Source organism: Ammospiza caudacuta, chromosome 4, assembly GCF_027887145.1.
Source record: "Ammospiza caudacuta isolate bAmmCau1 chromosome 4, bAmmCau1.pri, whole genome shotgun sequence".
NCBI lineage: Eukaryota > Metazoa > Chordata > Aves > Passeriformes > Passerellidae > Ammospiza > Ammospiza caudacuta.
In genome coordinates, this window is record NC_080596.1 from 25799789 (window position 1) to 25824343 (window position 24555).

The 24555-nt window shown below is 43.4% G+C and overlaps 2 protein-coding genes across 4 annotated transcripts; one reads left to right on the forward strand and one right to left on the reverse strand.

Moving 5' to 3' along the window:
- Positions 1 to 6231: 6231 nt before the first annotated feature.
- TIFA (TRAF interacting protein with forkhead associated domain) lies at positions 6232 to 9699 on the forward strand. The gene is made up of 2 exons (XM_058804158.1): positions 6232 to 6511; positions 8280 to 9699. Exons 1-2 carry the CDS (start codon positions 6246 to 6248, stop codon positions 8893 to 8895), a joined length of 882 nt encoding a protein of 293 aa, XP_058660141.1. The 5' UTR covers positions 6232 to 6245; the 3' UTR covers positions 8896 to 9699.
- Positions 9700 to 9949: 250 nt separating this feature from the next.
- AP1AR (adaptor related protein complex 1 associated regulatory protein) lies at positions 9950 to 24123 on the reverse strand. 3 transcript variants are annotated; one of them, XM_058803496.1, is made up of 10 exons: positions 23959 to 24123; positions 21205 to 21253; positions 20560 to 20586; positions 20079 to 20104; positions 19573 to 19669; positions 18756 to 18854; positions 16853 to 16917; positions 15866 to 15939; positions 14975 to 15103; positions 9950 to 12767 (listed from the first exon to the last, which is right to left on the reverse strand). In XM_058803496.1, exons 1-10 carry the CDS (start codon positions 24033 to 24035, stop codon positions 12517 to 12519), a joined length of 894 nt encoding a protein of 297 aa, XP_058659479.1. In that variant the 5' UTR covers positions 24036 to 24123; the 3' UTR covers positions 9950 to 12516. The 3 variants fall into 3 exon arrangements, with proteins under 3 accessions (XP_058659479.1, XP_058659478.1, XP_058659480.1); XM_058803495.1 differs by lacking the exon at positions 23959 to 24123 and adding an exon at positions 23682 to 23843; XM_058803497.1 differs by lacking the exon at positions 18756 to 18854.
- Between the last annotated feature and the right edge of the window lie 432 nt (positions 24124 to 24555).

Sequence of the window (24555 nt, forward strand, 5' to 3'; positions counted from 1 at the left end):
ATGCACCTGCCTGCTCCAGAGCTCAGAGCTTTGCATCCTGGGGAGAAAAACCTTTCCAGTTTTGTTTGTCAGAACAAGGTTTGGGATTCCTTGGTGCAGCACAGCCACAGAACAGAGCCAAAGCCACACAGCAACTGCTCAGCACACAGGGAAGTGGCCAGAGGGGCACCAGGGAGTCAAAACTCCATCTCCAGCCTGCAGCAGAGCCATGGTTTCAGGCCAGTCGTAGCACAGGAGTGACCCAAAATGTGAGGCTCACTCTCTGTCTCCCAGATTTGAATGGAGCTGCCATGGTAGGAGCAGGCAGGACCTCTGGCTAAAAGCAGAACATGGAACAAAAGCACCTGTTGTTTCGCCCTGGTCATGACTTTTCAGAGAGGCCACTTGGGTGCTTTTCCCCCTCATCACTGCTGTCCCAAGTAATACTGGAGGATGTAGAAAAAAAAAAAAGGAATAATTGAGGGGCAGATCAATAAATTAAAAAGTTCTAAAAAAAAGAAAGAGAAAAAAAGGCATAATGAATTTGGTACAGCACATATTTTTAGATCAAAGATGCCTTTGAAGTGACAAACCCTTAATCCATAAACTACCAAAGCACTTCCTTTCTCTCCCAAACTACTTGTTGTCAAATAAAATGGAAGTTAAGGAAATTATCTTTATCTGAAAATGGCCAAAAGAAGCCATCACCTAATGACAGCCTTGTCAAAATGACAATTGGGGAAATTGTTAGGAAGGGGAGGCCTGATGACTGGAGGAATAAGCTGCCTGTTTGCTCTAATCTGGTCAGGCAGGCCCCACACAATTCCAGTCAGCTTGCTGTGTGAAACAGCTAAGTCTTTGTCAGAGCAGGCAGGGGCTGGAAAGACTTCTCTTTCATGAATATGTATCACCACCCTCCACGTCTGCAGAAAAAAAACCCCAAACCTTCCAAACAGCAAAATAAAATAAAATGACAAAGCCCAACAAATACCAGAACAAGAAAATCCTGAGATATGGAGGCACACGGATGGAAAAAGCATCTGAGGAATGAAAGTGCACGTTTGGGAAGTGCAGCCAGGAGGAGCCTCTTCCCAAAGGCTTTCTTTGCACTTTTATGCCCCAGCAGGCTGGGATGAGACACTTCAAGTGCACAAAGGCAGAAGGGCCCATCGGGGTATTTAATGTCCATCACTGTGCGGTTTAGATTTGGTGCTGGTGGCACCAAACCCCACAGACACACACGGAGCTCACAGGAATTCCTTGTGCCAGCAGGGAATCACCCCAACAGGTCTGAACACTTCCAAGGGCAGGCACAGAGGCAGCTTTGGATCAGGGGCAGAAATTTCCTGTGAAGCCTCAAATATCATCCCACTGAAATGATTTTTCTGAGAGATGTCCATGACATCTGTAAATGAAACCCTTCACAACATCTGAAACTGAAACTGTTGAAACTCCTGTAAACCCAAAAACGGTGTTTAAAGCAATGATGGGCAGATGGGAAGAGAACACAGGATCAAACAAAGCCCATCTCTGCTGCAGAAAACCCAAATGAAGACATTTTAAGCTGTGCTGGGTTTTGTCTCTGTTGGAGAACTACAGCATCAATCAAAGCACAATAATGTCTGAAAAGTTACCTTCAAGTGCTTGCTGCCATCTTTTTAACTTTGCTTGTAAAACTGCACACCAGATCTTGATTTATTACAGAGAGCTTGTGGTGATACCATAAACTTCAGTTTTTCTCGAAACAACGACCAGAACATGAAAGTTTGGCTCCCAGCAGAGATATCAAGACACTGGGCTCACTTCTGAGGTTGCCCATATTATGCAATGTTTGCTGTAGACATTTCCATTTCATTAGCATATTCTGCTTTACAGGAAACCCAGCAATGAATGCTGGCCCTGATCTGAGGCTAATCCTCTTTAAAGAGCTACAGGCTATATTACATGTGGCCACAGCCACGGCTGTGCCAGGCCTGCAGCACTTTGAAGCTGTTGAACAGTGCTCCCTTGTGAGGCCATACACAGAGACAGAAAGGGATGCTCCCTGTGCTCTGAAATCCTGCTCTTCCCACCTCCAGGAGCTCCTCTCAGGGACAGAGCAGAGACACCCAGCTGCCCTCACCACCCTCAGTGCCTACAGTAATAAAAATCCCTTTTTTTCCTAAACCTCAGCAGCAACTGCCCTGAGGGAGGGCTTCCAGAACAATCAAAGGTGAAGAGAACCAGACAGCTGCTTCCCTGAGTAGGAAGGAAGCTGCTTGAGTAGTTTGGGACACACAGACATATCTATCTTGGAAGTGAAAAGAGAGAAATTGTCATGGATGTACCTGTAAGGCTGCATCTCTCACAGCTGGGTGCCCCTGAAAGCTGTAAACTGAGATAATGGAAGTGTGTTTTTATTGCCACACGCTGTGGAATCTCCAACACCTTCACAACTACAGAAATTTAAAGGGGAAAAAAATTACAAAATAACAAGAAGGTCACTATGTTCTTTGGTCCTGCTACATATCAGCAAAATGCAGCTTATATTATCTTTAATTGTTCAAACTTACTTTCTTCATTCAATGAAGGGAACTGGAAAGGCTGACTCTGCTCAGCCTGCAGTGTGCACATGAAATTTTCTCTGTCTGAATGGCGTCAAACCAGACAAGGAGAGTGGATTCAGCCTCCACAGTAAAATGGGGGGCCTGGTGAAGGCAATGTTCAACTCCTTGCTATCAAAATAGCCACAAAAATTATTTTTTCCATTGCAGCAGAGGGAGAAAGGGTCCAGAGAAAAAAACAAACACAAGGTGGAGGGAGTAGCAAAGGGAATAGGAAAAGTAATCAGGAGGATGGTGAGAGGGAAGAACAACAGGCAACAGGAGGGAAAGGAAAATGGAAGAGAAACTGAGAAGGAAGAGAGAGGGAGAAGCCAGACAGGCTCTGAAAGAGGACCAGGGGCAGACCATGATGCAGAATGAAAATGAGAACTTGGGAAGGGACAAAACAAAAGTTCATCTTGTCAGGAGTACTTCTTACCAGCCAAGATGAATATTCCTCACCAGTTTATTCAGGTCACATGAGAAGAAAAGAGGAAGAGCTCTTTCTCCTGAGTAAACAAGGATCAAAGAGGGAAATAAACAGAGGGAATTGTGCCCTCTCCTCCTCCTTTGGAAGATCTCTCTGCTGATGGAGTGGAGCTGCCCTTGGCACTGGGAGCTAAAACTTCAGGGAACACACATCCTCTCCTCCGTGTGACACTGACATCCAGTGGAATACAGTGGGATATCTCTGGAGCACACCTGCCTTGGAGAAGGGCCTGTCTCTTTTCTGTTTGAGCATGAGGCACGCGGTTGCTGTGCAGTAATAACTCACTGCAGAACCTCACTACAGGTTGTTGCACACTCCATCAGGCCTTTCCCAACTCCTGGAAGTTCTCACTACCATTATTACCAATAACTTACAAGCACCTCGACAACTCTTGCACTATCAAAATTAAATGTCCGACTAAAAACTAAAAATAAAGAAAAAGGAAAGAAACCCAGCAACAAACGAACAACTAATTAGCACAAAACAAAAAATCCCCCCAAACGAACCTTGTGTTCCCATGTGTGGTCACAAACTGCCACCTACTGGCTCCCACTCCTGTTCTCGGAGTGCCTGGGTGGCTCGGAATAAGAAAAGGGCTGTCAGCAGCCTGGGCTTTATGGTCCAAATCACTCAGCTGTCACCCAGCTGCTCCTCAGTTACTTGGCAGGACAAATTCAGGTCACCCCTGTGCCATCCCGGGACAGGGCAGGTACAGCAGCACTGTGCCCAGGCTTGTGTGGCAGCTGACAAGACACAGTGAGGCATTTAACACCAGGGAAAGCCAGCAAGCAGGGCTGGAGGGGACAGACACCCACCTACTGCACCCTTCTTGGGCTTTCTGAGCCCAAAAAAACACGGGAATTATACTCACACACAACATTTACACCTGAACCCACATGCAAATCCGAGCACCACATCGACAGTTTTGATAACCAGGTGTAAAATCTGACCTTAGGAGAGAAGGGCAGAACTGTGGAAATCTCAGCAAGCAGAAATCAGGCCAGACTTCCTGCTGATTCAGCAGGGTCAGGAAACTTTCGTGGTGTAAATTTCAATACAGAGACAAGGAGAAAGTTTCAGACTGGTCTGGAAAGGCTTTTATGCCATAAAAGGCTAAAACTATAAAGGACTTTTTTCCCAAGTGTCCAAGAAATGTCACCACAGCATTGCCAACTCATAAGCACTTCCTCAGATGATTAAGTGACTATACTTCCTATAACTCTTCTGACCTACCCATGAAAATGCCAGAAAGAGCAAGAAGCACATTTCCCCTCACTGACTCCTGTTTCCTAAGCCAATTAGGACTGGCAGCAACATAAAAGTTCCTGGTATTTTTCCATTTCCCAGATTAATCTATGGATTTTGCTCTGAATTTAGAGGAGTCAGTTGCCAGAAGAACAACACACTGTCACAGCCACGGCAAAACCACCTCAGTCTTCCAGCCTGGAAAACACTAACTTAGCCCAAACACCACATTTATCTGCAGTTTCACTTTTGACCAAAGAAAATTCAACAAAAAGAAGTTATTGTAATACTGGAATGACCTCTACTACAGAACAGAAGAATTTCAGCAGGAAGATCACCCAAAACCCCCACAGGCACAGGGTGCCTCCATATATTTTTTCCCTCATAAAGGACAAACCTGGAGCTGTTTTCCTGAGCTGGCAGCGTTTCAACTGGCTAGAAACTTATTGAAGAGAGAAGCTGTAAATCCAGTTCCTGCCCTCCCCTGTACAAAATCACACAGAGCTATACTTAAACCATAAAACAATAAAGAATATGCAGCTAATTTGACGTTACACAATCCTAGGGGAAAACGGGAAAGGTCTTTACATACCTCAATAGATACAAGTATCAAAATAATCCCATCAGAAAAGTTGTCTGATGACCTGGGACTCAGCTGTTTCCGGAAACAAAGGGCTGACAGGAATTATAACCATCGACAGATGCAATAAAGAGCAGGATTGCACAATTCTGGCTTTTCCAGAAGGCAACAAAGTATTTCATTTTTCTTGTGTGTGAGCACACAGGCCCAGCCCTGCCGGCTGTAAAAAATGCCTTCACTCTGGGAGAAAGTTGGAACAATCTGTTTTTCTTCTCTGCTTTTCAGCACAACTTCTTGCAAAATACAGTTTAATCATTTTTTTTCCCCCTTTTTTTTTTTTTTTTTTTTTTTTTTGTCAGGGAGAAGAGCCCATGGAACAGCCCTATTAGACTGGATACAGATGAAAGTTATTTCATATGAACTACAAGGGAATTTATCAACCCACAAGTCATTGACCTGTTTGTTGAAGATGTGAAAAGAACCCACAAGTGAAAAACAGTTTGTATGAAGCAAGGCAGAATTTGATGGCCCATGCCAAAGCAAGGAAGCCCTCAGTACTTGCAGTGCAGGCACAGAGAAGGGAGGACAGGGAATGTTTGGGATCAGGATGGAAAAGGAACGGGTTCACTTTGCCACTTGTACTGGGCTGAGAGGGTAACACAGGTGAACACGGAAAACCAAGCCGCTGGATAAAGAAAAATCCACGGCTGTCTCAGGATTTGTAAAGGGAAAAGAAAAAAAAGAGAAGTGAGGAAAAGTTTTCAGATCAGTTTAGACCATCGGCCAGGGCAACATTATTTCCCAAAGCTGGTGCAATTAACCTGAACTCTGGTTGCTTAGAGCAAACAACCAAACATTTTAAAAGAATCAATTTAAGAACATCATCAGGTCAACTGCTATATGCCCACAGTGCGCTGCTTCCCAAAGCATTTTATTCCTCAAAGCGTTCATCTGGGGGTTAAACCAGAATTATTTTGTCTGACAGCTGAGCCCGTGGACTTGTGATCCCTGACACGGCTCTGAACACACCCTCAGAGACCCCGGACAGACCTGTGGCTATTCCTTTAGAGTTATCCACTGTAATAAATAATTTAAATTTTTTTTTTCCTTTATTTTTAAAGACGTCCCACTTCCGGCCCCACGGCGCCCCCAGAGCTCCCCGCCCCGCGGTGCCCTCTGCACCGCCCGTCCCGGCTCCTCCTGCTCCCGCTCCTCCCGCCCCAGCACTTCCCGCCGGCTCCCTCAGGACTTACCGGGAGTCAGGAGCCGCCGCAGCCCTCGGCGGCCGCCGGAGCCCCGCTCCCGGCAGGTGAGGAGGCGGCCGGGCCGTGAGGGGAAGGAAGGGGGCGGGATGTGCCAGGCAGTGCCCATGGGTTCCGTCCGGGAGATCCCGGGCTGGCCGTGCTGTGGTGTGGGTAGGTGGCACCGAGCCTGCTCCGGAGCCGGAGCCCATATTCTTAGGGCTTCTCGCTCTTCTGCTGCCTCTGGAAGTGGGGGTGATGACACTCGCTGTCCCCTAGGAGAGGATGATGAGGTGAGAGCACGGTGCCGAGACGGACAACAGCGGAGCAGTGGCTGCCTTAGAGCTGCAGAGAAATCTACAGAAGGTTTCTTCCTCCTGGCCAATGCACTCTAGTAAGTAGAAGCTCCTTTTAAGTAGAAACTCGTCAATTTACGTTAAGGAATATTCGGTGTGCTCGACCTCGGTGAGCTTTGAGGCAGGACCGGGCGGCTGTGAGGGGATGCCTGAGGTGATCGTGGATCCGGAGCAGGGTCTGTGGGAGCTGCCGGGATCCAGGTTGATCAGGGGGAGCTGCCGAAGCAGTGGGAGGCTGTTCTTGTGTTTAATTAATGTAGCCATCTGTAAAACTCAGTAATTTGCACTGAAGTTGTGAGGCACAGAAGTGTCTCTGAACTGCAAACATAATGAAAGTGCCTGGTGGTTTTTCCCTTCACCAAAGATGACCTCATGTAATATCCCCTTCTGGTGCACAACAAGGAAGGGCAGAGCTGGACATGGGGACAGTCCCTCCTGGCCCACAGAGCTGCTTCCAGCGTCCCAGAGAGAGCTGGGGAATCCACAAGGAGGAGGGACTGGCAATGGTGCCACCACAGCTTGGCTCACAGATGGCCAAGGAGTAACCTGCTATCAGGGTGTCTGTCTGCATTCCTGCCAAAAGCACAGATGATATTTCCTAGTTGTTTTAAAGGGAGATCTGCTGGAAATTCTGTGTTTCACTCATCATCTGTGCTGTTGTAGCGTGCTTCACTAACCAAGCTGGGGCTGCTGAGCTGCTGTGTCAGAACTGTGGCTGGTTTTGTGTTAAAGGTGCAAAGGGAGCAGTTTTGAGGTTTCACACAGAAAAAACGATGCACTGATACACCACCATGCACTATGCTTGGTGTTTGGGTGCAGTGTGTAAAAACCACAAGTCAAGTCCATCATCACAAACCACAATCATCACTTCATGGCAGTGATGATTCAGGTGCTCATAAAGCTCTGGATGGAGCTGGTGAGCTCCAGAGCTGTGTGAGACACACTGGGAACTCACTGCAGTCTGGATGTGGAAACATCTGCACTGTGTGATACCAGTTAAATGGCTGTTCACATGTTTCCCTGGTGAGTAACTGGGAACTCATTTGCTGGTTTCTGCTTTCAAATAGCAAGGCTTTTCTTTTCAAGGCTCAGTTTTAGTGTGGAAAGACACTGGCCTTGCATTTAGAGAAGCAGACGGCAGCCTTTTCTGAGCTGTCTCAGGTTTTATTAGGATGCACTGCAGTTGCTCAGGCTTTGGAACAGAATTTGTTTCATAAGTATGTGGTCTCTGTGCTGAACATAAAGAACTTTAAAAAACAACACAAAACTACCAAACCCAAGAAAAGTAAATGTTTTTAGTGCTTCTGGAGCAGCAGAGAGCTGGGATTTTCCAGCAGACAATGGGGAAATACCTAGAGGTGGTGACAATTCCTCTTTTAGGTCATATGGACAGTCCAACTTCTTAAATTCACTTTTTATGCTATCCCAGCCATCACTCACTAAACACTTTGTCCGTGCAAGAGATCAGTTTGGAGAGCCCAAGGAATGCTTTATAAATATTTGAATTACCACTGCCTACAGACAGAGTGTTGGTAAAGATCTCTTGATAAAGAGCAGAGCACACAGGCCCAGCCAGTTCTGCCTAACCCCATTTTAAGCCTATCAAGCAAATCTAACTGCTAAATGACATATTTCCTGCAAAGATAAATCTGCCTGGAGAGGAGCTTGCTGGCAAGCAGCGCTGAGTTGTGGCTGCTGTGCTTCCAGGTATCTGGAACCTTCCAGGTGCCTGGAGGTTCTGTGCAGTGAGTGGAGAGGAGCACAGGGAATATCTCAGTGCTGACACCGATCTGTTGGGTTCTGCAGCCGCTCTGTGCCGTGGTTTTGCCGTCTCCTGGCTCCAAGGGCTCCTCTCGCCATGAGCGCCTTCGAGGAGGCCGAAACAGAGGAGACAGTGACGTGCCTCCACCTGACCTTCTACCACCCCGGGCAGGCTGAGAAGATGATGTTCCGCTGCCTGGATTTCTGCCGGCGGCAGCAGCTGCGGGCGGACGACACGGCCAAGTTCGGCCGCGACTCCAGCCTGTGCCGCTACAGCCTGGTGGACACGCGCGTCTCCCGCATCCAGTTCTCCCTGCAGTTCTACAGGAAGCTCCACAGCTCCGAGTACACCTTCGAGATCAAGAACCTGAGCAAGAAAACGAAGCTGACCGTCAACCAAACAGAGCTGGGTTACTTGAACAAAACCGACCTGCCCTGGAAGAGCATCATCTGCTTCGGGGAATACCAGGTCCTGGCGGAGATTCAAGAAGGGGAGGCCGTGGATTATTTTGAGACTCACTTGCACTTGGCTGAAGCACCCATCTTACAAGAAAGGTGCCTGCCATCCCTGCAGCCTGTTCCTGATAATGGCATTTCTCCTTCCTTTCCTCCTGGCCAAGGCAAAAGCCCCACAGAGATTGATGAGAACGAGATGTGCTAGCGGGGAGAAGGAGGCTGGATCATGTTTTCTAGCCTCCAGCACACACAGCTCTCACCTCAGCCCAGTGTTCTTGGTGGTGCTCACTGACTGCTGCACATCAGTCTTCTTTACTTGCTGTTATGAGCACAGGCATTCCAGAGCACTGCTCCCTCCACAGGAATGGATTCCTGACACTGCCTTCTTGGAGGGCTCTCTGATGCCCAGAAAGGTGTGGGAGACAAGGAGTCACTCAAATCCACAGAATCCCAGAACTGTGGCCACGTGCCTTGGAGGGATATTTAACAGGCACTAATACAGAGCGTGCACAGCAGGGTTTTGGTCCCAGCCAGGGGGTGACACAGTGTCTTGTTGCATATTTTACTTTGTGCTCTGCTTTGCACACCAAATCCCAAACAGTATTTTTTGCAAGCCTACGTTGTGACTTCACAGATTTTGCAACTTAGAAACACTTTGTCCTTTTATGTTTTTATTAGCTTCAAAGCAAGGTTTCTTTTTTATTTTCACTTATTTAATTAACTTTTTTTTTTTTTTTGCAAGTTAACTACTTTTACTTGTGACATAGACAAACATGTTGCACCAATGATCATGGTCTATAAAAGTCCACAATTATTTTGCAATAAATACATTTTGTTCCCTAGTAAGGGTTTGCTCTGTTGTATAGCTGCACTCTAAAAGAATTTTTGGAGAATAAAATTATTTCCAGGACCATCAAGATAAGAGATTGTCACTGGGCTTTCCAAAGATGCCATGGCTCCAAGGTAAGAATTTACTTAAATACTTCCAGGAAGTTTTCTACCTCTACTCCTCTACCCAAACCTCTCTGATAATTTTCTGGTCTTTTAAGTATTTCTCAGATTGTTTCAGTCAAGTTTTTCTTTGTCAGGGGCTCAGCTTTTCATTGGCGTTTGGCTTTTTTATTTTGGCAAGGATTTTAGCTTGCTTGAAAGACACACTGGGGAACAATAGGAGTTACCCACTTCATCACCCCTGAATATTAGGATGCATTTCAGCATTAATCATTCCAAGAAAACCATAATTATAACTGAGGGGAGGAACAGCTGGGATTAAGGCAACCAACCACGAGTGAGAGAAAGTCACATGGGAGAGGCAATGAAACTCAAACACAGGCTTATGCAGGATTTGCCTGTTCATCTCCTCTGTGACAAAATTACTTTGTTGCCATGTTTTCCACTCTTGGAAGCCGGCTGTGGTTTCCAAACAACAATCACTTGCTCAGCTGTGTTTACCTGAGGAAAAAATCAATCGTGTAAAATGCATATTAAAAAATGGATTGTCTCCTATCATTACATTTATCTGACCAGAAGAAGGTGATTTACACAAGGAAGGTTATTTTGCCTTTAAAGGGTGTGGGTACAGCTGCTCACATCCAACAGGAGAAGGGCTCCATGCTCCAAATTCCCCAGGTCTTCTGCAACAGGTCCCCAGAAGGGACACTGTGGGATTCAGCAGAGCTCTGACATGGCTGCCACAAACCCAGCAACAGATACCACACTGCCAAATGTAAGACTTGCTGAAAATTTTAATGACTCTTGAATTTGTACAGATAGGCATTTTACAGTACCCTGGAACTGCTTCACATGAGCTGTTTGTAGAATCCCTCCATTTCTCAAGTACCCACAGAGATGGAGCATCACTTCAAAAGTCACCCAGCGTGGTGCACTGAGCTCTACAAATGTTATCATCAACCATGGCTACAGAACATGCCCATCACAGAAAAAGCTGGAGTCAGCCTCCTTTTTCCTCAGTTCTTGTTCATCCCAAGGGCAGGTCTGTCAGCTAATTCCTCAAGGCATGGTCAGGATGAGGTCACCTCATGTTCCCTGGACAGGAGGAGCAGTGACCAGGGAAGGGGAGGAGACAGTTTCAGCAGGTAAAAAACATGTTATTTACATGTGGAGGAAGTTGCCTTCCTTCCCACAGGAATATACTATACAAAGAAATATCCAAGAGAAGTCACACAGCAGCAGCCTAGGCCAAACCCAAATATACATTTGATGTGTACAGGTCTTTAAAGCTCATTACAAGTATTGCAAATGTAAATAATAGTAGTAAAATATTTCCAGTGACGTGGCTACAACTGAAGAGATGAAATGTTACCAACAGGATTTATCTGTTCTCTCGTGTTACTTGTACACATTTAACCCCAGTGTGCAGGATTTCTGTTCCTTATCCACACTGTAACCACCCAAATATTCCAGATAGCTTCAGATGAGCTAAACCACATTTTTCACACAGCTTTCACCAACAAATTCAGTTCTGATGATTGACAGAGCAGGTTTCTTACTTACCACAATGTGTTATTTTTACTCCAAAACAAAGTTAAACCCTGTCACCCTTTTCCCCCTGGAAAAATGAGACAGCTGCACAAAATAATGGCAGAGTAGAATGGCTTTACTTTGAAACTTTGGGGAAAGCTTGAGACCTGCAAGAACTTTGCAGGTTCTCTTTTGTTAAAAAGTAAGATTGACATGGAATACTGGGGGAGACCACACAGCACAGGACAGCAGCGGTGCAGTCACTGAACACCTCCTTGGATTTCAGCCCGTACTGGCAGGATTAACCATCCACTTGAGAGGCACAGGAAAGGCACAGCACTTTAACACACTGTTAAAACATGAATTTTTCTTCTTTCTTTTCAAAATGCAGTTGTAAAAATTCAGTTTTTAGGTTCTTGTTCTTCCCACCCTGCCAGCAGCAGAGCCATCATCCCTCCCTGTTTGCTCACTGGATGTTGCTTTTCCATAATTGTTCTGGTCCAGTGCAATTATAAATTTTCCACAACTGAAGAATTTTAAGGACCATGTAGTAACAGAGGTTGGTCTGTTCAGGGGGGCTGGGAAAACAAGACTTTGGTCCTCCCAGTTCTTCACTGGTTAAAATTCCCATTTTATTGACACATAAATTCCCATTTTATTGACACATACAGAGAATTTATATTTTAGTTTTTCTTTTCTATCTAGCACACGCTTACTAAGTCTGGCATATTATTATACAAGGCAGTACCTTACCTAACCTGATGAGTTTTACTGTGTTCATTGAGGTTAACCGTGCTTGGCATAAAGCAATTAAATAAATAAAATAAATGGAAAAAGGACAACAGAAGACTAGGAAGGCTTCAAGCTAGACAGGGGAAAATCTGCAAATTTGCCATGTGTCAAATTTGTTTTGCAGCTCTAAATAGCTGAAGAGCAAGTCAAAAAGCACAGAAATAGAAATATTTAAAAATTATTTCTCTATCTTCAAGTATTAAAGAGGACTGTATTAAATTATAGAGGACTGTTTCTGAGATAAATATTAGGCCAACGATGAATTTTAAAACAAAATCAATAGAAACATCATCCAGAAAAAAAATAAAAGGCAAGTTAAAATATAGACAAGTCAAAGCTACGAAGCTCCAATTTAGTGCAGATAATTTTCTATTAAATCCAGATACCCAGAAATATCCACAACAGTTTTCACAAAAGTGGAGAAGGTAGACGATAAAATTGCACTTAGTTCTGAATTCAGACTGTCAGGAAAAGGGGAGCAGGTGACAAAGAGCTGAGTGGCCTCGTGGGTTCCGTTCCCTTTGCAGCAGCACTGGGGACACGCAGGGATGCACTATCTGTCCTGGCGCTCGCACTCCGACACTTCCAGCACGGGGTTCACGAAGCCGGCGTACTCGGAGTTGCCGTTGTCGTCCAGGGCGGCGGCGGCGCTGACGAAGTCGTTCTCCCACTCCAGCCCGTTGGAGTCGTCGGAGGCCGAGGCCGGGTGGCTCCCGGGCTTCCTGCTGTTGAACTTGAGCGCCGCCCGCAGGATGTCCTCCTCCGTCCGGGAGCGCTCCCGCACCGGGATCATCCTGTTCATGCCTGCCGTTTTGGAAGAGCTTCAATGAGAGATGCGGGACTCCAGGGGCTCTCTAAAATGCAGTTTATTCTGTCTAAGAGCTTACAGCAGTCCAGGGTCGTGGGTGACAGAGCTGTGCCTACAGCTGTCAGCTCCAGCTGCAGGCAGGCCCCTGGAGACCCTTTGGTTTTGGTTACAATGCATTATATACTTTTCTTTGCTGAGCATCTAAATGCAGTATGTGAAAAACCCATGTATTTTATGATTGCCTTTTCGCAAATATTAAAATGAATATTGTACGTGTTGTGTTAGAAAATAATGCTGTATTAATTTTTAAGTACTGTGTTAAATATAGTTTTAGGTTATAAAAATTGTTAAAATAGAAACGATGCTATGTAGGATGCTTTGTTTAACAGAAAGGACTTGCAGCGAGATAGCAGCCACAGGACACCTAAATCTTTCAGAGAAAGGGAATTTATTGCCTTCTTATCAGCAGAAACGAACTTCTTCCCGCCTTGGAGGCGCTGTTAGGATTAGAAGGAAGAAGTTGACAATGACCAGACAGAATCCTGTGTTTGAATGGAATTTATGCATCATGTATGAAGTGTACGAATATGCAATGGCCTGTTGTTCTTAAGGGTTAATCCTCTGTTCAGGGGTGTCCTTTTTCAGCTCGTGATGCCCAGAAAAAAGGCACCCAGACATCCGTAACTCTTTGTTCTTATTGTCTCATATTGTCTTAATTCAATTTGTTCAAATTGTTATTACTCTAATTGTGTTACTATTTTTATAACCATTTTACTACTATTAAACTTCTAAAATTTTAAAAACAAGTGATTGGCGTTTTTCACAAGTAGAACCAATCTATACCTTAACTTCTATCTATAGCCTATCATAACTCCTGTAATTCCCATATTCATGTTACTATTCTGCAATCGCTACAAGTTAGTACATTACAGTTTAAGCTACAAGTTGTTTTTCTGTTTTCTTGCAGTGGAAAATTCTAAGACCTTTTTTCTACTTGCAACTTTTCTGACTTGTTTGCCTGTGTTATCTTTCTGCTTGGTAAAAACATCTTTTTGTTTGAGGTGGGTTTATCCTTTGCTCTAAGCCATAAAAACCCCTTCCAACTAACATCCCCTTTGCCTCCTTGGTTAGCCAGCAAGACTGGCTCAGCAATTCTTTTCTTCTATATCAAAACTTGCTTCCATCTCTATTCCTTGATCAGACTCAACATTTAAAAGTCTTTCTGCTAAGCATACATATCTGTGAGACTTTCTTGTCAAACTTTCATCCTTCCCAACACACACACACACACACACACACACACACACACAGAGGAAACACTTGAGTTTCACCTAACTTTTATGTTTCTGCCAGGAGAAACGAAGGTAGAATATGGACAGATACTGGTAGTCTAGGAAAACACAGACTCAGTGGTCTAGAAAAGGTCTTCAGTTTGTTTAATTCCACACAAAATAAGGTTCTGAGCACTGCTCAGAGACATCTAAGATTTCACTGGGTTTATCAGTTATTACAGACATTAATCACCTATCAGATTGGCTAAAAAACAAACCCTTGCTTATTTTTGGTGAGCCTTTTGATAGCCAAGGTCTCAGCATTTTGGATAAACTTTCAACCAAGAGTTTTTGCAGATTTAGTAAACAAAAGAAGAATATTGTGTGCAGAAAACACCTGTAACAGCAGCAATGTTCCTGCTGTATCATTGCTATACTCCTTGGAATGCAGATCCAAGTTCCCAGTGAATGTTACAGTGCCAGTAATAATAATAATTATAATAATAATTTTGGGTTTTTCCCAAAATACTGAAGTCAGACTCCTGACCAACCACCACATTTTGAAAGGAAGAACAAGCTCTTCCTTCTGCTCCTGGCTCACAAGAGGGCAGCATTTCTTCACCATTACTTTTGTCAGGAGTTTACAAGTCAGTTCCACAAAATGCAGGAAAATTAATTCATTTATCTATTGTAGTATCCTAATAAATGAATTCATTTAGTAGGGTTATCTCCACATTTATCAAAAATAAAGAACTTGTCTTAGTAAAAATAATTTACAGTTTAACCATTACAAACTTGTCAGAAACTCCATAAGAAACAAGTTTAAAATCACCTTCCCTTTTGAAAATGACAAATTTACAATGAGCACAGCTTAAAGTGACAAGATCTTTAACTTTTGGGTTCAGGATGAAGCTGAAATTCAGGATAAATACCTTCTTCATCTTCCCACTCTAAATCCAAGGAGGTGCTGTCATCATTCCCACTCACTGATTTGGTTTTGGTCATCAAGTCACAACTGCTCTCTGTGTTGGGTGTCAGCACTGTGGCATCAGATGAAAGCCCTATTTAAAAAAAAAACAACCCATAATGTATTTTTAATTTGTAAATGTACTTGAATTTCAGGTTAAACATGCAAAAGTAAAATTTTAAATTAAGCTTTCATCATGCTTTGTGGCCATTTAAACCTCAGGCATGCTGAAAAAGGTACTTCATCAGTTCAAAGAGTAATCAGTAGCTTATTAATAGTCAGTATCACTAGGATATTACCTAATTACAACTAGAAAGAAATTTAATAAGTTGTAAGCTGAGCTTTATGAAGACCTGTAAAAAAAAAAACAAATCAAGCCTCTCCTCCCCAAAAAACTAAACTACTCACACAGCCATCAGTCCTCCACCTTAGTGGGTGTCATGTACTGTCACCAAAACTAACAGATACAAGCTTATCATATTGTTGTCCTCTAAACTGGTATGATGGAATTTTTTAGTACAGGCAGCCAAATTCACCTCTTGCATGTCATTAGGAAAAAAATTAAACATTAATATAATTCTAATTACATTGCCAAGGGATGATTTAAAAAAAAAGCTATAAACACACATCTGCATCTTCAACTGGTTTTACAAGAAATGTTCACCTCTATCTCTTATTTATCAGATAAAAAATTATCAGATGTTTCAATTACAGATACATTTATGCACATTTTGTATTTGTGTGTGTAAACATAAAACTAGAAATAATCTGTGTTTATCTAGAAAAAGAAGCAGCACTCTGTGCCCCTCAGGGCCCCTCAACATGTAGAGATGTGCCTAAGGAAAGGCAGACTTACTGCTGCTTCGGAAAGCTTCATACTGGAATTTTGTATTCCTCAGGAAAGGATCGAGGTCCTCCTCTGCCACACAGCTGCAAGAACACAATTTTTACAGCTTTAGAAACCTCCAGGGCTGCCATCAAAAATATGTTAATCCACATGCCCCCAGCTCTGCTACAAAGGATATAAACACTGAACTAAATGATTTATAAAATCATCTGCAAAATGTCTTTCTGTTCCTGTTCATCGCATCCTCTCCCAGCCTGTGCTTCTGCTCAATTTTTATTAGTATTTTCAGTTAAAAATTAATTAATTAACTCAAAACAACTCCTCCCCCTTCATCACTTTAGATAAAATCTCCTTAATTTTCAGTTCATTTTTTTAAGTGATGAATTCAAACCCTGCTCCTGCAGTCCTTTGTTTTTGAAATCTGGCCAGTTCCTACTCAGTTTTCTCAGCTCCTATTCTAACTGTGCTTCCATAGCAAAATTCTTCCTGCCCCCCTTGCTTTCTGTGCATGAACTTTTTCTACAATCAAACACCATTCCAGTGTAAATTTCTCCACTTTTTTTAAAGCTTGTTTTTCCCACCACCACCATCAAACATGGGAGGTGGGAATAAAGAGACTTAAAATAAATAAATACATAAAATATTTAATAAATAAATAAATAAAATTAAGAATATTAATGAAGGAACAGGCAGACTCTATAAACCATTTAAATAGTGTGTTTCTATTGTGTTTAAAAAAAAAAACAGGGTCCTGAACAATAAAAATACTTTATGTTAGCTGAAATTTTACATATAAACACCTTTCTAAAATAAACCACAAAATTGATTTTGTGTGTAAATATCTGTTAGCAGCTGGGAGTAGCACTGTACGCAGCAGTCTAATTACTCCAGCAACAACCAGAATTAACCCAAAATACCCTCTAGCTTTCCAGATGAGGAACAGGGCTACAGACAGTGAGGACTGTGAGTTATCAGGAATAAAGTTTGTTCTCTTACCTCTGGAACTCTCCATTGTTAACGGCATGTGCTCTCTGCTGTGTTATCCTGTGCTGCCTACGTTGCTATTAAGAGAAGCAAATAATTGAAAAAGCTGAACATTCAAAACAGAGCTCTCAACACTTTACCCTATTTTATGCACCCCCCAAAAAACCCATCAGTTTTTAGAAACCTCAGTCAGGACTGCACCTGTCTTGTCTGCTGTCTTCTTAAAGTGTTTTCTGTGCACAACTAACACCTGGGTGATGCTGGATTTCTTTTGCTCCATGCCCAGGAAGAGCCACCCTGCCATTTAAAAGATAAATATTTCCTACAAATCCTTTCATCCCTGTGCAAAGCAGTGCTGCCATCTCCTCTGGCTGTCTCCATCAGCACTAAGTGCTTCATCTATATTAATAACAGCTTTGCTGCCTTGCAGGGCCAAAAGTATTAATAACTCTGCTAATGTCAACTTCATCTGAGAGCTGCTCTTTGCTTTGGGTGTGGGGAGGTAACTGCACTGGATCTTGTGTTTTTCAGTCCCAGGAGGATGATGGCGGGGTTGTTTTCTGGCACACTTTGCATCCTGGATGTTTAAATTATAATAATTGCCAGTGGAAATGTGCAAATGGGGAGTGTAGAGAAAAAAAGTGGAAGCAGAAATATCACTTTGTGGTGGTTAGAGGAGAAAAGATTCAAGAACGGAGAAAGAAACAGACAGAAATTTGGCACAACACAGTCAACAAATCTGTCAAAATCAATTATTGACACACACAACCGTTTTCTTTCAGGATTCCTATACCCACATAATGCCCAATTTAGATTATCTCCCTGTTTTGCCAGGTCACATCCCACTATCCAGCACTGCCTTTTCCTGGACACACACACATTAAAATTCCCTGCTGTTACAGACCCTGACATTTAGCAGGGCAACATCAGCAAGCCAAATGAGCTTTGAGAGAGGCCACACTTCCAAGGAAAAAGCCATTTTCCCATTTGTGCCCACAACCAGCAGGGAGATGAGTGATGCATTCCAAAATAGCTTCCAGTTTATCCAGAAGGGCTAAGTGCTCGATGCATATCTGGACAAAAACTCTTCCTTAAAATCCTTATAATCCTTATGGGTTTTGAGGAGGCTGTTTGAGTAGGAGATAAGTGGTGCTAATTTTACACCAAGAGGAAATTAAAATCTCTACAACCCATTCTGTCTTAGGTCCTGACTACAAGAAATGCATATTAAAAATACTGAGAGACAAGAAATACAGCATTTCTTGCACAGAACTTCTATAAAAACCAGTTAACACCATTTTAAAAAAATCTACTTTTGTTGGCTTTCTGTAGATCATAAGTGGTAAGGAAAAAAAAGCAGGCAAAAAGGTCAGAAAGAATTAACCCTCCCACACCAAATGGCAAGGGGAGAGAATGAAATGTGAAAGGAGAGCTATACTTAGTGACACAGAAATTAGATGAGTACTCCAGAGCAGGGTCAATACAGAACACAAAGATAAGGAGCAATACAGTGCACAAATATAAAAAGTACATTTTACAAATCTAAATGATGCCTAAATTAAACATGTGCTCAATTTCAAGGTTTTTTTTTACCCAAAAGACACCACAGATCATTTTTACATTTAAAATCAGTAACTTCTACATATTATATAAGAAGAGTGTGAAGCTAATTATAGATTAAAATTATAGCTCATTCGAAATCTCTACTCGGTGACAGAAACTGTTTCAAACAATTATGGTGATTTTCAGCTGCTCCAACCAGCTGCACTTCCAAATCTTGTACTTCTTTCTCTACTTTGCAAGCCAAAGCCACCTCCTTGTCAGGTCTCCTGAGATGGAAAGGGTATCAGGGAAGTCTGCATACATAGGGACAGGACAGAGGCTCTCATAAATATTGGGGTCTTTTTCCCCTCACCTCCAAGAGCTTTTTCTGCTTTGCTGCCCTGGCTGCTTGACGTTGTGCAGCATATAAAGCCTCCTCTTCTAGTCTTAACTTCTCCTCTTGTAAGGCTAACTGTGTATGAACAAAACAGTAATGGTTAACAAAAGCAGAACCTATCTATCTTCCTATTATTAAAGCCATAAGTGCAAGAAAACAAAAGAAAAGCAGCTAGAAAAGCAAAACAAAACAAAATTGACTGCAGCTAAAGCATTAACTGGGTTTAACAGCTTCCCTCCCCGCAAGCAAACAGCCCAAGAAATTTAGGTAACTACTGAGAAAACATTTATTATTTGTGAACTAATAATATGCTGCAATGCTTTTTTCTACTTTACTATGGACTGCACAGCGAAAGATTTAAAGATTTTCAGTTCCACAGTTCACTGGCACTTTAGATCAAAGTTCATCCAAGCTCTACATTGTATTCCACTTCATATTCCATTAACTGCTGCAGCACTAAAACAGAATAACAAATCATGTGGGTTTTTTTCCCTTAAGAAAGTTGTGGAGAAAATTCAACACAGGAAAAGTTGAATTAAGAATATTCCCCATTTGGTCTTGCACTGAAAAAGGATTCAATTTAAGAGATCCTGGTCAGAAACCCAGCCTATTAATTCCATTTTTTCAGCTAAGAGACTGTTAAAAAGAAGGAATTTGTGCACCTTGTAGGCTAAAAAATACAAACTGCTGAACAAAACCCAATTGCTCCATGTGAGTGCAATCTCCTGGTGTCCATGGCTGATCCTAACATTTTTGGAGGAAAAAAATTTGTACTCTCACTGTGACCACTTACCTCTGACTGAAGCTTCAGGTCAACAACCCTCTGCTTCTCAGCAATGGAGTCGTAGTGTCTCTCTTTCAGGTCTGCAATTTCTTCCTCAGTCAGAGGCCTGGGGAAACACAAAAAAGCTCCATCCATTATTCATGCATGACAACCCTTTATTTGCACTTTGACATATCTGTGTGGTCTGTCCTGACCAGTCCTTTAATGCACATCCAACAGGCTCTGCTTGTGGCCTGCTCCTCCTGAAAGCTCCAGCTTGTTCAGGACACTGCTGTCTCTCCTTGCTCTCACAATTTATATTATTTATAATTTATATCTTTACAGAAAGCATATTTTCAGAACCATCCCTGCTAACAGAACTACTGGAACAGAACCATTACTGTCACTGCAGTCCTAACCTCACTTATTTTTTTCCTTACTTGTTTTTGTCCCTTGTTTCTTCCTTACTCGGTTTTGTTTAGTGTTACCAGTGGGACAGCAAAGGGAAGGAGAGGTCCTCAGTCTCAAAGTCTTACCTGTGACTGCTTCCTGGGCTCTCCCCCTGTTAAAATAAATAAAAAAGTCTGTTTTTTTGTAAAGACAGAGCACTTCCAGAACTTCCCTTAGCAAAGCAACTCAGGTCCATTTTTGTTCTCAGACTGAGGGCACTTGCTGAATTTTATAGAAGAGTTATACCAGCAGCAAATTCTCCTTTGAGTCTCCCCAAACACTCTTTTTCCTCACACCTCTTCTTTTCTTTTCTTTCTTCCCAAAGTCCATAGTGCCCCCTTCCTTAATGGGTTATTTCCCATACTCCCCAAAACCAATCTCTTAGATCTTTATCAAAAGTCTTAAATTCATACCCCTAGTGCAAGGAAAACAGAAAGTTAAAAAAAAAACAAAATAACCCTGTGATTTAAGTCTACTGCTCAGCTTAAAGCAGGAGGAAGATGCAGATGTCGGAACCATTTTTAAGGCTTGTACAAGCAGGTTTCACATAATGCCCCAGGTACTCACCTCATCACTTTCCACCAGGTTCTCAAACTGCAGAGGAAAATAAATAAATCATTTTCACAACTCAATATAACAAATCACTAAAGACTCATACAGTAAGTATGATTGTATATTTTATGTGTCTTGTAAAAACACCACTCCAGTTCTAACAGTGGGACTGTAACTCTACTTTCAGAGGAATTTTATTTTTAGAGGTGGACCTTCTTAGCAATTCTCTTCCTAACAGGAGAAGAGTCCTAATTAAAAAAGAAGCATTCTAAGCTGCACAAACTCACTCTTCTGTAGCACAACAGATTTCCCCCTCTGTACACAACTTTCTGGACAGCCCAAGCATTACCTACAATAATTAATGTTATCCTCAGTAAAGGGGGCAATCTGGCTGGCCTAGGACTTCCAGAACGCTCAGGGAAAGTAAACCAGGTTATTCCTGGTTAACCTTACACTACCCTTGGCAAAAAGGATTTAAATCTGGAGGTTGGGAAAGGACCTCTGTGGACTACAAATACCACAAACTATAAGGTAACCCAAATCTGGGCTGGAATATCCCAGAATATTTCAGTGTTCATAAACTGCAGAAAGTGTTAAAGGCATTACCAGGATTCAGCTTTTCCCACTTTTTCTTAAATAGCTAAAAATGTAAATGCTTACCTCTATAGTGAAGTGTTCTCCTGTTGAACAGGTTCTAAAATACTTGGATCTGGAAAAATAAGTTTACAGTTAGACTGCAAAAGACTTTTCCATGCACAGCAGAAGGTAAATGAAACTGAGAATGTAAAATAGATTTTAAAATATGTTAACTATAAAATAACAACAAAGTCTTCATGTATTTAGCACACTGACTTATTAACTACAGCAGGGAGAGGCAAAAGCATGGAAGTGCCTTCTGTAGAACTGGGGGGAAAACTACAACCCTTGTGAGATGAAATCACTTGTCAGGATGCTGGACTTGACATTTACAGACTATTAGCACGTTCTGCAATCCCTTTAATATGTTTTTCCTGGAAAAAAAACATTGTTCCAGGCAATTTCTGAAAATGCTGTTGCTCACCATGGCACTTAACTCTTTCCTGTATCTTGCACCTCATCAGTGCTAAACAATACATTTTATTTTGACAGCTTGGCACATTCAGAAGGCTGAGCCTCAGGGAAAAATATCCAGTAAGAGGTCAAGGCAATACTTTTAAACTAAAATAAAAAATTAAATTCACACTCTAATTTTATACAGGGAATTGGTTTCTTCCCTGATTTTTATTCAGAATTCTTCCTATTTTATTTGAATTATTTTACAGGGGACAGTTAGCCCTGTCCTCTACAAACCCTGACACAGTGTTAAGTTCCCTGAATACATTTCTACCTAGCCAAGGAGGTTTGGCCACGGTCCAGAAGAACATTCTAACATAAACACTCTTCAGTGCAACATCCATTTCATCGAACTGTTTCCAAAACCAGGGTTTCCAGTTGCAAGTGCTGACTGGTACAAGGAATTAAGCAGGGCCTCAGGGATTTCTCTACTTGCATGAAAAGATCCTTCAGCACTTGCAACCAACACCAACACTGTGACAATAATAAAAGCAACAAGCAGCCAAAGCCTGAATTATTTTAACCGTATCAGATTTCATCTCCATCTCATTTTTCTTTGGAAGCCACTTCAGGGAGCGTCTCCCCTGGCAACTTGTTGCTCTACCCACTGGTTCCTTATCACACAACCTTTCCTGCCACTAAAGAACCTTTACCAGAGGATTCACTGCTGGGAAACCAGAGAGGAAAGGCCACTTTCAAGGCAACCATGGAAGCCTGAGGTCATTAGGGACACTAACAGAAGACCCATCAGCTTCACCCCTGCACAAAACTTCAAGTGAAGAATCAGCAACCTATGAACACGTTTACGCAACTTACGATCTTCCAGGATATTGAAACTTACTAAAAACTCTATACTTAGTAGTTTAATTAGGAGTTTGTCTCTTACAGGCAAATCTTGGAGCATCTTAAAATAAAGAAGCTGGGGTTGGGGGAGGATATGAGTGATTAAAGTAATCATTAAGTTGATAAGCTACATTTTTACATTATGGTGTTCCAGAAACAGCCAAACATGGACAAGGTGATATCAATCTAACTTGCAAACTTTATAATGCACCACATTTTACAGTTTTGGTTTTAATAGAATTCCCTGCTCAGTGGAAGGAAAATAACATCAGCACTGTGACACCACTCTGTAAACTACCACCACCACCACACCCAGAAAACAAATCTGATCTGAAGCACAGAGGCCAGCAGTCCTCTGTACATTTTATATGCCTCAGACTTTCACTGCAGATTGTGCAACACCTGAACAACTAGACAATACAGCAGCAGGCAGGAAGATTTGTTTCACTGGCCAGGACAGCCTGGTATTGGACTAACAGATGCAGGGATTCGCACTAAATTTTTTGTCACTAGAATTGTCACTAGATTTGCTGAAAAAAGGGGTATTGGCCTGTGGAAGGAGACTCAGCAAAACACACAGGAAGGAGAAGCTTTCAAGTTGTGCAGGAAGAAGCTTTCAAGTACTGCCTGTCGTTCTCAAAGCACAACAAAGTGCTACTTCAGTGCCAGCTGTCAAGGCATCGGAGGTGTTCCCATCTCCTCTGGCGGAGCACTAAAAATACAAGCAGGTATCCTCTACATGCACTGCCCTGGTTTTTCACCCCTGCCTCTGAGAAGCAGCTCGTCTGGAAGGTGAGACTCGCCTGCCAGAGCTGGTGTGAAGCAAGAGGCCACGAGATTGCATCATGTAAAATGCCCAGCATATCTGCTGAGAGCGATTTCTACCCCAACACATCGAAAATAAGTGATAGGTAGGTATCCAGTGCCGGCCAGGATATGGGAAAAGCCCTGTTTGCACTGTGCTTTTCCGTGAACTGCTTGTGGCAGAATGAAACAGGCTGTCGCACGTTTCCAAGAGATAAGGATTCCTCGGAACCATTCTGCAACAGACATGAGTTCATCCGAACCATTCTGCTCCTGATTTATCCCAGCAGCGGCTCAGCCTCTGACTCACGGCGAGGACGAGATCACATTGCAGAAAACCGAGTGTTTTTCCATCGCTCCCACCAGCACGGCCGCCTGCAAGGCTTTTGACAACTGACCTGAAAACCCTCTCTGGGCACCTCCTGCCGGAAAAACACCGGGGCTCAGGAGCCGCTGACCCTGGAAGCGCATGAGCCCCGACCGCACAAAAACCGCACCGAGCCCGGCGGGCTCCCGGCGCCTCCATCCATGCCCCCGGCACGCCAAGGAGCCCAGACCCCGCATCCCTGCCCACTCCGCCACCCCCGGTGCCCCACGGGGAAGGCGGAGCCGGCGGACCCGGCACCTCCCCGCCCCGGGGAGGGGAAAGGGGCAGCGGCGCTGGATGCTGCTCACCCTCCGCCGCGCTGGATGCGGCCGGCATCCCTCCGCAGGAACAGCCCGCAGCACCACTGCGCCCAGCAGTTCCCCATGGCATCCTGCTGGCCGCAGCTCCCGCCGCCTCCCGGCGGCCGCGGACCCCCGGGAACAAAGGGCCGGCACCGCCGCGTGGCTGCGCAGGGCCGGGCGGGGCTGCCCCGAGCGCCGGCACCGCCCCCGGCTCGGCATCATCGGTGACATCGGCCCTGCCCGCCAGAACCATCCCGCCCCTAGAGCGGCTTCCCCCGTGGCACGGCCCCGTGGGGTCATCGCCCGTGTTCTGACATGTGAAAAATGCCTATTTTGTGATTGGCTTTTGCAAATATTAAAATGAATATTATATGTGTTGTGGTAGAAATGTAATGCTGTATTAATTTTCTTAAGTAGTGTGGTAAATATAGTTTTAGGTTATAAAAAATGTTAAAATAGAAATTATGCTATGTAGGATACTTTTTAAAAAGAAAGTACTTACAGCGAGATAGCAGCCACAGGACACAGGACACCTAAATCTTTCAGAGAAAAAGAATTTATTGCCCTCTTATCAGAAGAAACGAACTTCTTCCCACTTCGAAG